The following is a 15,553-nucleotide window of genomic DNA, read 5'->3' as shown; positions in this document are numbered from 1 at the left end:
ATGACGTAAATTCTCCATTCATTGACAATGTGAATTTGTTCTTTGTGTAAGAACGAAAATCTACACTAATAGCTGAATATATATATAGGGGCTAGCGCCCCTCAAAAAAGAAAACAAAGAAAACACTGGCACAACATATTTTCAGATGGTGGTCCGTGGCCTTAAAATTGCCCCTCAAGGAACAATGAGGTTTGTTGGACTTGGACCCCACTTTGAGAACCACTCTCACATACTATACATACTGTTGCTTTGAGGTTAATGATTTCATGCTTGGGGCAACAATGTCAGTGGTTGGGTGATGACAGGGAGTCCAGGATAAAACCCACAGTATGACAAGAATGTAGAACACACCAATTCACGCTGGTCCTCCATAAGCTCCATGACCTCCCAGTGCTGCTCATTATTACGTCAGCCCATTGCTGTAAAATCCATCGTTCGTTCGCAATACAGTTAGGGTTTTAACAAGGGGATTATACCTTCGGTATAACAAAGGAAATCATACCTTTTTACAACAATTCAAACCCTGAAATCAAGTTAAAATGTCACAATAACACAACCCTGCCTGTGGGCAGCTCAGCTGAGACAAAGGGAGAAATCTCTCACCTTGCATTAATTGTCATGCAGTGTCGTCTGGGATGGCTTTGGACCAGACATGAGTAAATAAAAAGAACGTGTGAATCTCTATTTTAACATTCAGGGTGTTTCTGATTTCATATGGGGGTGTCTCTCTCTAAAACTGTGGATCAATATAAAAAACTAACTCATTGTATAGTTCTGAATCTGTACTTTCATAAGAAATGGAAAATAATTATTCCTTGTTTGTCATGTTGGGACACACACACACACACACGCACACACACAGAGGATGTACAACAACATTGTACATCAGACATCTTTTTCTCAATCTCACTCTTATTAATGATGTCAGAATCCAAAAGTGAACTTTCCTCTCTTCTTTTCTCTGTCACTCTCTTTCTGTGAGCCTACACACTCTCTCTCTCCCTCTCTCTCTTTCTGTGAGCCTACACACTCTCTCTCTCCCTCTCTCTCTTTCTGTGAGCCTACACACTCTCTCTCTCTCCCTCTCTCTCTTTCTGTGAGCCTACACACTCTCTCTCTCCCTCTCTCTCTTTCTGTGAGCCTACACACTCTCTCCCTCCCTCTCTCTCTTTCTGTGAGCCTACACACTCTCTCCCTCCCTCTCTCTCTTTCTGTGAGCCTACACACTCTCTCCCTCCCTCTCTCTCTTTCTGTGAGCCTACACACTCTCCCTCCCTCTCTCTCTTTCTGTGAGCCTACACACTCTCTCCCTCCCTCTCTCTCTTTCTGTGAGCCTACACACTCTCCCCCTCCCTCTCTCTCTTTCTGTGAGCCTACACACTCTCTCCCTCCCTCTCTCTCTTTCTGTGAGCCTACACACTCTCTCCCTCCCTCTCTCTTTCTGTGAGCCTACACACTCTCTCCCTCCCTCTCTCTCTTTCTGTGAGCCTACACACTCTCTCCCTCCCTCTCTCTCTCTTTCTGTGAGCCTACACACTCTCTCCCTCCCTCTCTCTCTCTTTCTGTGAGCCTACACACTCTCTCCCTCCCTCTCTCTCTCTTTCTGTGAGCCTACACACTCTCTCCCTCCCTCTCTCTCTTTTTCTGTGAGCCTACACACTCTCCCTCCCTCTCTCTCTCTTTCTGTGAGCCTACACACTCTCTCCCTCCCTCTCTCTCTTTCTGTGAGCCTACACACTCTCTCCCTCCCTCTCTCTCTCTTTCTCTCCATCTTGCCCGTCTCTTAATGGTATCAGATACTCTCTCTCCCTCTCACTCGCTCTCTCGCTCTCCCCCACCCACACACACACACACACACATTCCTCTCGTTCCACTCCTACTTTTTATGTTAATGATGTCAGAAACACACGCAAGCACACACACACGCACACACACACACTCGGTCTGTCTGCCCCTTTTTCTGTCTGTGTGCTGTCTCTGTCGCTGTATGCCTCTCTCTCTCTCTCTCTCTCTCTCTCTCTCTCTCTCTCTCTCTCTCTCTCTCAGATGTCAGAATCATCATTCTGTATTGAATGCATTAGATGAGTTCTTAACATCTAACTTGTTGTTTCTTGTAAACAGCCAAAAAGAGTATTTTTCTTCTTCAAACCTCGTGTTACTGTTGAGCCGCTAACACCACATGGAGCTCTGATGTGCGTTCAAGACTACCAGTCAATTGACAGGCACATACACACATTTACTGTACATTGTACAGTATGCATATATGCATACTGTGTGGGTGGATGAATGATTGATGATGCACATGTGTTTTGAAGTGCGTCTGCATTGTCAGGTGTGTTTAGAAGTCCACGTGTCCTCTGAAGTTCTTAATTAACTGTCTAATGACATGGTGTTTTTGGTAGAGAGCATCCATCTGTGCCTCGTGCAGCGGGACGTTAGAGTTCTCTCTTTCATAAGCACTTTTCAAAGACATGTTCCAACAAAGACACCTTGAAAGGCAGTTTGATCTCGCACTCTCTCTCTCTCTCACTTTCCATACAGACTTTGTGTTCTCGCTCTCTCTGTTTGTCTACCTCAATGTCTCTGGCTCGCTGTTTGTATTTCTGTCTGTCTGTCTCATTCTCTCTCTCTCTATCTCTCTCTCTCTCTCTCTCTTGTTACACCAAGAGTAAAACTTCCTTCAGACAATGAAGCAGCATATAGGTAATAATAATAATAAAACCGTAAAAAAAAGATTTAAAAAAGAAAGAGAAAAAAAGAGCAAAAAAAGAGATCATCTGCGTATGTAAATGTGCATATAATCTTGGTATATTATATACAGCATTGAGGGTGTTCCAAATGGACCCTTACGGTTTGTAACTCTGAGAGTGTGCAAATGGAACCAAACAGTACCCTGGTCAGGGGTAGAGTAGCCTCGGAAACCCAGACGTTTTTATTTCCAGGGAGAAAAAAAAGTCTGCGGCCGAGTCCACTTCAATTCGGTCCTAGAGTAGCGCAAACGTCGCTCACTCTCTGCTGATTTCTGATCGTCTGCACCTTTTGTTAAATTGACACACACATGTACACACACACACACACACACACACACACACTCCTCTCTCTCTGTCACTCTAATTAGTCTCATGTCCAGCAGCTGTGCATAGTTTCTCCCGGCGGATCCTGCCGCGAGCAGCCTATGCCATAAAAAGCATATAGTGAGTTCCAGTCTAGGGGTAGAGTGGCCGGTAGAACAGCCGAATGATAACCGTGGGGTTCCCAGTTTGATCCCGGGCTCCCCCAGAGTTAGTGTCAAAGTGCCCTTGAGCAAGACGCTGAACCCCTTGCTCCTGATGTGCAGGTTGGTGCCTTGCATCAATGGTTTCCTCCGCCATCGGTGTGTGAATGGGTGAATGTAATGCACAATCTATGTAAAGCGCCTTGGATGAAGGCGCTATACAAATGCACCATTTATTTATCATTTGGTTCCACTTGCACACTTTCAGAGTTATGGGTGTCCTTGGAATTAACGGGTTTGAGAACCACTGCTCTACATGTCCTTGTCCTAGTAGCTGTCAAAACAGCTAATGGTCATTAACACAAAAACTGCTCGTGATGGAAAGTTCCGCGATGTAGAATCCAATCGGCAACCGCTTCTGGCGGAACGTTCCGTCAGATAAGCTTTATTATTGATGTCAGACAGGATCGCTGATTTATTTAGCATCAAAGATGGACGCCCAAACCGGACATGCATCCCACTAAATCCAAGTAGATCCGGGTCGGCAGTCAAGCGTTGGCTCTTGCGTCCACCAGGTGGCAGTGAATCGGTTAAAAGAGAAAAACACATTAATACAATGCCTGTATTTTTGAGTGGTGCAACCACTCCAAGGAACAGCAATGTCCCTATGTTCTAACCTATGTTAGTTTAGATTGTTAGGGCCCTATTTTTGCCTTTTTGACTATTTTGAAAATATTTTTCAAATAGCTCAAATAGCCAATCTACAAGCTCACAACGTGTTGATGTAGATCGGCTAGTTGAATAATTTTCAAATATTTTCAAAATAGTAAAAAAAAAAAAAAAAAAAAAAAAAAAAAAAAGGCAAAGAAGTTTAGACATAAGGGGTATAGCGTGGCGAAAATGGGGCCCCTATAGACTGTTGGGCACATGGAGTGAACATCCGGTTAGGTAGTTAGTGGTGTTCTGAGACTACCAAGAGTCAACGGAGGACCAGGGAACCATACAAACACACATATTGGTTATTATTCTGGTAACACTGTGATTGGTACGCTGGAGAATTAAATGGGAGAGGTGCATGGAGGAATAAATAAGATTCCCCAGGCAAGCTGTCCTCACAGTGTGTGGTGTGGTAATGGTGAATTGAGCGTGGCGGTGTGTGTGTGTGTGTGTGCGTGCGTGCGTGTGCGAGTGTGTGCATGCGTGCATGTTTGTGTGTGTGTGTGTTAGCTAAACGTTTGATTTGCCAGAGGTGCCTCTCCATCTGGTCTCTGCCCTTCATAAATAATGAATAGAGCTAACAGCCGTCTGTCTCCTTTCTCTCGCTTCTCTCTTTATCTCTTTCTCTCCTCTCTCTCTTTCTCCTCTTTCTTTCCTTCCCTCTCTCTTTTTCTTTCTCTCTGCTCTCCATTCTTTCTCCTTCTCTTCTCTTTCCCCCACGTTTCTTTCTCTGTCCCGCTGTCTCTCTCCGCGCCTCGACAGCAGGAGGTATGATCTCCGCCCTTGCAGGACAGATAAGGAGGCGCATGACCACATGGTGCAGCAAACGTACAATGCACCTGCTGAATGCTGTGTGTGTGTGTGTGTGTGTGTGTGTGTGTGTGTGTGTGTGTGTGTGTGTGTGTGTGTGTGTGTGTGTGTGTGTGTGTGTGTGTGTGTGTGTGTGTGTGTGTGTGCGCACCCACGTGTGCACCCACGTGTTGAAGGCACCATGAGTTATAATATATCGCCTCCTGCTATTCACTTCAATGGAAGTTGCTCAGTGGCGTTTTGAAGCCATAGAAGAACGACGAAGTCTTCCGGGTAGTACCCCTCGAGTGTTGATATGATTGGTTGGCTCCTATTGTCGTACCCCTCACGCTGTTCTTGTGGTACCTCTGCGTCAAGACGTCACAAATACATTTTTCATAAATTTAACCGGGGGCCTAGCCCGCCTGCAGTACCAGGTTTTGACCAGTAGGGGAGACGGCTCCAACGTTGCCCAGCCATTCTGAGGGCTTGGTTGAAGGTGTGATAGTGTTTGATGCTGAGAACAAGCCAACTACTCACACAGTAAAATCCTGGGTGTTGGTTTTACTTATTTGCAGTGCAGAGAGAACCACAGCAATGGGTCCATGCATTGTACTCTGTAAAGCAGAATGGTGTACCCGACAGCAACGATATGTGTCTGCTGGGGGGACTTGAACCACTTAAACTCTTAAGTTATTATAATGTGTTGACTGGCATGATCCCACAGAGTTGTTTGTGAAAGTAGCCGCTCACAATGCGTCGTAACTTGTAAGCTTTTTGGATCTCTTACTTTTGCTGAATGTTTTCCCCAGAATGGGGACGCTAGGGTTTAAGTGGTTAGCCACTTAATCCACATATACTAATACAATAGCTGGTCTACAACCTCACAATGTGTGTGCTGTGAGCTTGTAGAGCTGCTTTTTTCGGCCACTGTTCGCATATTTCCTGTTATGACATTCTCAGAATGTATGGACACTAGGGTTCATGTGTTTAATCAGATAAATTGGACGGCAGTGGCTCAGGAGGTACAATAGAGTGGCCATCTGGTGATCAGAAAGCCCTCGGGTCAGTCCTCGGCTACTCCAGGCTTCGTGTTGTCTGCTTAAGTGTCCCTGAGCAGGACACTTACACCCTCAGTGCTCCTCCGAGCGCCCACTCTGAGCTAGGTTAACGCAGAGACGTAATTTCCCCTCAAGGAAATCATCAGTATGCTGCTGAATAAAATCATGATTTGTAATTATTCCCCGCTCAATTATGAGGAGAAATGAAATGCTGAAGCTCGTTAATGAACACTGACATGCCGCCCGGTGAGTATTTAGAGGTTAACAAGCAGATCTCAGATCTCTTTATAAGCCTTACTGCTTACCATTTTCCAAAGCATTTTGTTGTTTGTTAGATTTTGGACTACTTACCAGATTTAGCACCGTATTTTACAATAAAATACTAGCTGTATCTTTATCTCTCTCTGACTGACTAACCGATTCTCCCATTCCCTCACCCTTTCTCTCTGAATGACTAATTCTGTCAATCTTCCTCTGTCTGTCTGACTGTCTGACCGATTCTTATTATCTTGCTCTTTCTCTCTTTCTGACTGACTGATTCCCTTATTCTCTCTCTCTCTTTCTGACTGACTGATTCTCTCATTCTCTCTCAGACTGATTCTATCTTCCTGTCAGACTGAGTTCTCTGTGTCTCTGTGTGTGTCTCGCTTGTGATTCATTCACAACACATCAGTCTAACTCAGGCGTGTGGAGTATAATTTCCACTCGACCGTGTTAATAATGAAACATGTCAGTGTAAAAACAAATGATCACATCAAATCAATAGGGGGGGGTGATTTGTATAAATAATTGAAATAATAATGAGCAATCAATATAGATATTTTCAATTTACACATTTTCCTCATTTGTCTCCCTCCTCTCTCTCTCTCCTCCACCCCCCCCCCCCCCCCCCCCCCCCGCCCTTTGGCCAGGTGTGGTATCTCTCTGGCTGGGTGTGCTACCTGCAGATGGAGCGAGCGAGGGAGCAGCGAGTGAGGGAGGAGAAGGAGGCATCGGAGGAGGAGAGGGAGGAGTGTGAGTCGCTGCGGGAGGCGGCCAGGTCATACCTGACAAGAGCCAAGAAGGTAAGTTCCCTTTTTTTTATCATGGATTTTTCTTTTTTGGTTTCATAAGTTGGTTTCAACAACACAGGGGAGACGTGCAGGAAAGTGTGTGGTAAGAAATATTAAGAAGAAAATAAGAATCATGTTCAAAATCTATCAGCACGTAAGCTTGGCATCAGCAAATGTCAAATGAAAATACTGCCTGCCATGCTGACCAGCATGTGCACTTATTGCATAATAGAAACGGTGTGTTTGACAGTTGCCTGTGTTTTAAAGTGTAGCTAACAGTAAGTAAACAATGGATTACTTAAAAAGAGAGGAGAACTAGAAAAAGTGCCCTTCTGGGCACAGGTCTCCACCAGGAGGATAGGAGTGTGTGTGATGTTTGGCAAAATCTTTAGTAATATAAACATGTTTATTTGGGGTTTTGTGTGTGTGTGTGTGTGTGTGTGTGTGTGTGTGTGTGTGTGTGTGTGTGTGTGTGTGTGTGTGTGTGTGTGTGTGTGTGTGTGTGTGTGTGTGTGTGTGTGTGTGTGTGTGTGTGTGTGTGTGTGTGTGTGTGTGTGAGACGCGACTTGGCCTGTTGTAGCGCCACCATGAGGCTGATTTGAAAACTGTCAAGTGGCATTTCTTCCTCAGCCTAGTAGTGGGAATAGGCATGCACAGTTTCACCGCAATCGGACACTGCGTTGAGGAGTTGTGGCGATGAGTTGTGGCGATTTGTACAAAACGGGTACAAAACGGGCTACTCCTGAAAACTTTAGAAGCCAATCGTAGCCAATCAGGATGGATAATTATGAGAAATCAAACAAATCACATGATCACATGACTATGGAGAGCATGTGTACCAATTTGCGTGAAATTTGGATAAAATCTGAAGGAGTAATATTAGAAAATGTGTGGCGCTATAAAGAGCAGATGTGAAAAATTCCAGGCAAAGGTTTTTCCTTGGCCTCTAGGGAGTGTGCATACATGGTTTTACACAGATCGGTGCAGTTATAGGTAAAAACACAAATCGGCCAGTTATAGCGCCACCATGAGGCTGAGTTGAAAATATTCAAGTGGCATTTCTTCCTCGGCCTAGTGGAAATGTGCGTGCAAGATTTCACGGAAATCACACGATGTGTTCATGATTTGCAGCATTTTGTTTGAAACGGAGCACTCCTGCGAACTTTGGAAGCCAATCGTAGCCAATCAGGATGGAGTCTGAAAAATCTGAAAGATCCGTTTCGTTGAATGGCTCTAGAGAGACTGTGTACCAATTTGCGTAATGTTTGGACAAAATCTGTAGGTTTACTGTCAAAACATTTGTTTTGCACAAAGCGGCCTCCTGGTGGCGCTATAACAGGCCAATGTGAAAACATTGGAGCAGAGGTTCAGCTCTGGCATTCAGGGAGTGTGTGTGCAGAGTATGGCTGCGATCAAGCCAACGGTGTCAGAGATTAGCTGTTCACAGACGGACGGACACACGGACGGACGGACACACGGACGGACGGACACACGGACGGACGGAGTGCAAAACATACTCTCTCCCCATGCCTTCGGCCTGGTGGAGACAAAAACGTGACGCTGCTCTGAAAAAGTTGAACATATGTTAACATCAGAAGAACGTTTGAAAAACACAGAAACATACTGGGAACAGAAACATACTGGGATATACTGTAGCTTAACATGGTCTACCGTCAGTGGAGGTGATGTAATTGTCTCTGCCAGGCCGAAGGTGTGGCCGAGACTATATGTTTTGCACCCTGTCTGTCTGTCAGTGTGTCTGTCTGTCTGTTTGTCTGTTTACAGTTAATCTCTGGCACAGTTGGCACCATATTACTCCTACAGATTTTGTCCAAACATCACGCAAATCGGTACACATTATCTCCATTTTTCTCTCTCATATGATGAACACTATCCATCTATCCAAAGATGGCTCGTTTTGAACCAAATGCCTCAACTCATGAACACACTGATTCCACTCACCTCTATAATGACTGAATTCCAAACATTGCTGGCCCACAATAACCTACCTGTGCTCCGAGGGGAACTTTTTCTACTTGTGCCCACTTGGTGCTGCTCAGGTGGACAATACTGGTACTGTGTAGCGGTGAGCACTGCTACTGCGTTGCTGTCTGTAATATCGTGAATAGTCCAATTTCCATACGTAGCCTAATTGAATTATGGAAATTGGATATTGTTCAACCAGAGAACTTCCAAGTGTGCCAGACTAGACCATAATATGGTGTGGTAATGGTGAATTGAGCATGGCGAAATATTTTTTCGAACAAAAGTCTATTATAGCGTCTATATAGCAAATGTTTGAAACATTTTATAATCCAATAAATGTAACTGTTTTCATTACTACGGTGGAATTGTCGATTTTCACGCTATTGCTAGGCCTATATGTAACGCCTCAGCACCAGCTCCACAAACACCTTGGTGACAGTCAAAGATGCATCAGCAGCACACAAATAAATAGACCTTTGCAAAGCCAGCATTATTTTATACTTTCCCACATGGATAATTATAAACGGACACAAAACGAGGGCAAATTGCATTCAATGTGCATGTTTGCGCTACCCTATAATTAATGCAACATCTTCTTTTTTAGACAGGGAAGATAGCTGGTGCAAATGATGCACAATTCATGCCATCAGTGACCACCATCTTTTATGAAATTTCCCCTTTTAAGGAAGAAATCTCAATGGAGTTGCAGCTACACCTAAAGTAGCACCACAAGGGGAAGGGGGCAGTTATACGTTCTGCCCTTACCTCCCAGTTCAAGTTTTATTATGTGCCCTATAAAAAAAATACCATCTCATTGTGGTTTGGGTGTCTGCCCTGAAGACTGGGAGGTCGGGGTTTGATCCCCAGCTGGGGTCACACCAAAAATGGGACCTAAAGCCTCCCTGCTTGGCACTCCGCATCAAGGGTTGGTTTGGGGTAAAGTCACTGCGACATACTAGCGTCATGTCCAGGGGGTGTACTTGTACATCAAGCTGCATCATGCTAAGGAAACAGGAGATAGGGTCCTATTGGCCTCAGGCTTACTTATTTAAAAAAAAGCAAAAACAACAACATTATATTCTCTGAGATACAAGTGTCATAGAGACGACAGTAATGAAACACCTTCTTTGAAGTTTCCCCCCATAACATATTATATATTATAATCCAGTCTCTTTTCCCACTGTACAAACAGTATGCAAACATGGTTGGGGTTGTGAAACATAGCGCTGTTATTTCATAAACGAGGACAGTGCTGTTTGTCGTGTGCTGTCAAGAGCTTTATTACACTGGAAGGATTGCTTACTCAGGAAGTTCAACAAACAAACAAGGAAGCTGCGACTCCACTGAGGAAAGGTATGACAGAATTTAGCTGGTTGTTTGGCATGTCGGAGACGGATACATTTAGGCTTATTTGCATAGCGCTGTCCCTGGTCCTGAATGGAGTGGGGGAGAGATAAGCTCCTTTTACACAGCTTGTGCAAGGCAGGAATGTTGCACCATTATTCTGCTCTGCCGTTCTGTACAAAAGGTATGGACACACACATGTAGAAGCGCGGGCATTGTCTGCCATAGAGCCAGCGCCGGAGGGAATTACAGAGTCAAATCGGCATCTGTGTAAAAGGTGCAGCCGGCGGGGTGGGAAACGCATTTCAATTTTCACAACACAACCCGACGTGCTGTCATTAAATACTATTTATTTCATTAAAAAAACGGATTTAAACCGGATTTTACCCTAAATGAATAGGCTTAATACATACATACATACATACATACATACATACATACATTGTTTGAGTTGGTATTTTGTGAAATAAATGCGTAAATTATTTATACAATACAAACAGCTGTCATCTCAAATTGTGTGTATGAAAGAGTGATAAAGAGAAAGGAATTGAGCAAATGATGGAAAGTGAGAGAGAATGAAATGATATTATGAAGTGAATGTTGTAACTTGTAACAGCTGGGTCATACAACTTTATCATGCTCTTGCTCTTCTTATTTTGAACTAATTTAAGGAAAATGCTTCAGTAGGGCACTAAAGGTTCTGGCGCTGCGGTCCGCTATGTTGTCAGCCAATTTTGTGTTCTTCTTTTCTGAGATACTGTAAAAGCTTTTAGTGCCGTATGGTTGTAAATGTATAAATCTACCAACAGCAGCTGTCATCTTAAACAGCATATAGTGCAACACTAGACACTGGTGCTGTTGTGTTCCCTTCCCCGACATGCTATGTAAAAGCACATGGGGTTTGGTTCTGTGTTTAAAAAAAGAAAGCTAAGCCAACGTTAATAACGGTAACGGATCTTCTTTAGGTCACCGTTGTTGTTGTTGGTGTTGCATTGTAGTATTTAACCATGTAAACGCTACCTTTGGAGTCCCCCAGGGCCCTATACTATGTTCACTAGTATTTCCATGTACTTCAAACCTCTTCACCACAAAACAGACGATCTATAGGCCACAATGCGATGTTGTGAGCTTGTAGATCTGCTATTTCTGTATAGTGTTTGCCCGATAATATGGGCGCATATATGGCTGTAGACACTGACGTGATCACTTTGGTTTCTTGCTTGCCGTCCGTGGTTGTATAGAGTCTTAATTACTTTTTCCCCTCCATTGTAGCAATCTACAGAATGGAAGGAAGGAGGAAATTGACTTTTTGGTCAATAAGAGATCGGGAGAGAGAGACTGAATGGCATGAGCAGAAAGACAGGCCAAACGTTTTTCTTTCTTTTTTTGTTAACTCGGTGCTGTTGGCTATTATTTTAATGATTGTAGAAGTCATCTCTCGGTGCGTAGACTAGAGACATTCATAAATTCTATTATTTTGCATTTTCCAAGTGCTTCAATTCCCTAAATTGTTCAAGGACAGCCAGGTTTAATGCTGGGTTCACCATAGCTGCGACAATAATGTATTATTTGACTTTGAAACAGTTGTATTGTGGAGGTTTTTTTTTGGCCTTTCAGATGCTTTTGTAATGAATCAATCCTGTCACCAGACCAATTTTAGGTGTTGAACTGGCAATCGGCCTCAATTTGCCTGTTTCATATTAACGTGCTGTATGGCCATGGAAAAGCTATATGGTTTTAACATCTAGTCCAGGGGTTCTCAACGTTTTTGGCCGGGGACCCCCGGAAATGCTTTGGCAATGTCTCGGGACCCCCGCCCCGCCCCCTCCCGACCCCCAATATAAATTGACTGCTACAATAACCTTAAACCATTTTGGGCAGGAACCCCTTTTGGTGTTTTAAGCATTGAAAAATAGCAGATCTACAAGCTCATAGCTTGTAGGTCTGCTATTTTTGAAAAATCGTTGAAAATAATTTGGGGACCCCCTAAAATAATTTGGCGACCCCCACGGGTTGAGAACCCCTGATCTAGTCAAACTACCACTATATTGCCACTATAGAATACCACTTGTCTGTTAGCCTGTTTCTATGCTGATTGCTGTGCTTTTGCTTTTTGGTGGCAGTAAAACAGTCCACTTTCTGTCTAATTACCCAATGTTATATAGAATTGCACACAGTTTCATCATGATAATGTGTGTAGCTTGTGGCAGAATGATTACAACTTAAATAGCGTATTATTGATTTGGTTAACTTACATTGCGGTGACATCATAAAGGTCTTCTGTGATTGTATTGAGCTTCGTAAGGGAAATTTCCAATGCTGTAGGCTTACTTAAAACACGTCTATTGTGCTTGTCTTTTGTGATTCTGTATATCAAGTCAAGTCTTATGTCTAGAGTTAGCCAAGGAGGTTGAATGGCTTTCATTTGGCCCCATTTCTGAATGTTGGATACGTGGTTCTAAAGGGGGGTAGTGATGGATGAATAGTAGTGATGGTTCTACAGTGTTACTGAAGCGGTTTAATACCTCCATTTATACTGGGCTACAGTGTAATTATCTTGAACAATGGCTAGATTGCCAACTAGATTGCCAACCCCAGTGCTTCTCAAACATTTTCATGTCAAGGACCCCTAAATTGATATTTATTTGGTCGCGGACCTCCATCTGCAAAGATTTTGTGCCAGGGATCAGAGAAGATTTATCAATATGGTTCGAAATAGCTATACAACTATGCAACGTGTCGCATTGCGGTGCGATGTAAGCTTGATTGGCTTTATGCCAATAGCTGATGTATAAAATAGTGTTACAGTGCTTAAACCGTTGCTCATTTTGCTGGGGACCCTATGGAACCCCCTCAAGGACCCCTGGGGCCTTTGAGAATCCCTGGCCTGCACGTTGCCTACAGAGAGTGTCAGCTAACAACTGTGGTTCTCTGCATGCGTGTGGCAGTCCTGATTGATGTACTTTTGTGGGAACAGAGATGGGTACAAGATACAAACACTTTTCTAGAGGGTTGGTCCCTTCGGCACCATGCTCTATAAAACGTAGAAATATGATAACCTACTGTTCTTACTGTGTAATAAAATGATTTGCCCCCTTGACATTTTTAACTGCCCCCTCATTCACTTCATCTTGGCGCAGGGCCTGCGTGCAACAATGGCTCCCTCCCTCGTAATAAATCCAGCCATTCAAATGCCTGCATCCGTATACGCACAGAAAGGGGAGCTTTTTCTTCATATTTCTGGTGGAAAATGGTGTGCATTTATGTAACACCTTTATCTAAAGTGCTTTACAATTTAGGCATTTAGCAGACACTCTTAATCCAGAGTGATTTACAGTAAGCAAGAACAAAAAACACGGTAATACATCAAATATATATAAATAGTCATCTTTACAATGTATGCATTACGTTCACCCCTCTCTCGAGGCAGACTGTTGACGCAAACAATTTTCAAAGGCTTGCGTCATACAGTCTATGCCAGTGGTTGGATCTCTATGGCGGTTTCAGGTACCCTTGGGGTTCCTTCCTTCCAATTCCAAATGGACCCTTTTTGAGAGTTATTGGGAACCTTGATTATATATATTTTTTTTTTGTGAACAGAAATGAAACGGATGACAGCTGCCCTTCGCGCCTGACAGGAGGCATAGTTATACAGACTCATAGTACAGTATAGCATTTGAAGATTATGGAATAGTTGCCTGGCTTGAGGGACTACAGTACCTCTTCACACAGCCCTGCTAAGGTTGGTGGGCAGATTGAACCTGCTCATCAGGAACAGGTAGGGACTGTCTTGCCCAAACACACTTTCATGATGCCAGAAGAAACAAACAAATCTTCAGATTCCTAGACAACCCCTCTAGCTCCTGAGACATTTAGACAACCCCTCTACCTCCTGAGACATTTAGACAACCCCTCTACCTCCTGAGACATTTAGACAACCCCTCTACCTCCTGAGACATTTAGACCATCCCTCTACCTCCTGAGACATTTAGACAACCCCTCTACCTCCTGAGACATTTAGACCATCCCTCTACCTCCTGAGACATTTAGACCATCCCTCTACCTCCTGAGACATTTAGACAACCCCTCTACCTCCTGAGACATTTAGACCATCCCTCTACCTCCTGAGACATTTAGACCATCCCTCTACCTCCTGAGACATTTAGACAACCCCTCTACCTCCTGAGACATTTAGACAACCCCTCTACCTCCTGAGACATTTAGACAACCCCTCTACCTCCTGAGACATTTAGACAACCCCTCTACCTCCTGAGACATTTAGACAACCCCTCTACCTCCTGAGACATTTAGACAACCCCTCTACCTCCTGAGACATTTAGACAACCCCTCTACCTCCTGAGACATTTAGACAACCCCTCTACCTCCTGAGACATTTAGACAACCCCTCTACCTCCTGAGACATTTAGACAACCCCTCTACCTCCTGAGACATTTAGACAACCCCTCTACCTCCTGAGACATTTAGACAACCCCTCTACCTCCTGAGACATTTCTGCCACAGATATTCACATGCAGTGATTTTTGGTGTACTTGTAAGCAGCAGAACAAGACACCCTTTGATTTTTGTTTCCTATTTTTGTTCTAAAACAATAGAGAGGATAGCTGTTAATGACAATAGAGAGGATAGCTGTTAATGTCTTTAATAAGTTTCAGAATGACGGACACGGTATTTGAGTTGAGCAGAATTAAGCACAGTTGCAGCATGTTGACGATTAGCCTATTCATTTATTGGGTACTTTATTATATCAATACAAAGCCTACATTATTTTTCCCAATGATTATTGATCATATTTCCCCACTCTTATGAGCTTAAGAAGGTGGGAAATCCTTTAGAAATGCATACTTAAATAAGCTGTAGATCTGAAAGTAGGTACTGTATAGGTAGCTATGGTTCTACTAAAGTTCACTTTATAGTTAGCTATACAACCCAGGGTTGTATAGGTAACTATAGTTCTACTAAAGTTCACTTTATAGGTAGCTATACAACCCAGGGTTGTATAGGTAACTATGGTTCTACTAAAGTTCACTTTATAGGTAGCTATACAACCCAGGGTTGTATAGGTAACTATAGTTCTACTAAAGTTCACTTTATAGGTAGCTATACAACCCAGGGTTGTATAGGTAACTATGGTTCTACTAAAGTTCACTTTATAGGTAGCTATACAACCCAGGGTTGCATATATAGGTAACTATAGTTCTACTAAGGTTCACTTTATAGTTACCTATACAACCCAGGGTTGTATAGGTAACTATAGTTCTACTAAAGTTCACTTTATAGGTAGCTATACAACCCAGGGTTGCATATATAGGTAACTATAGTTCTACTAAAGTTCACTTTATAGGTAGCTATACAACCCAGGGTTGCATAGG

The 15,553-nt window shown here is 43.4% G+C and overlaps 1 protein-coding gene across 1 annotated transcript in view; it reads left to right on the top strand.

The window, feature by feature from the left end:
- The window catches only part of LOC306924670 (uncharacterized protein), a 70,775-nt gene that overhangs the window by 30,980 nt on the left and 24,242 nt on the right, over nucleotides 1-15,553 (top strand). The window contains exon 10 of the mRNA XM_079503253.1: nucleotides 6,693-6,845. Coding sequence (XP_079359379.1) covers nucleotides 6,693-6,845 — 153 coding nt within the window. The remainder of the gene's footprint in view (nucleotides 1-6,692; nucleotides 6,846-15,553) is intronic.

The sequence above is a fragment of the Electrona antarctica genome (assembly GCF_951216825.1).
Source record: "Electrona antarctica genome assembly, chromosome: 6".
NCBI lineage: Eukaryota > Metazoa > Chordata > Actinopteri > Myctophiformes > Myctophidae > Electrona > Electrona antarctica.
The sequence above is the reverse complement of the archived record's forward strand: the minus strand, read 5'-3'. Positions and strand labels throughout refer to the sequence as shown.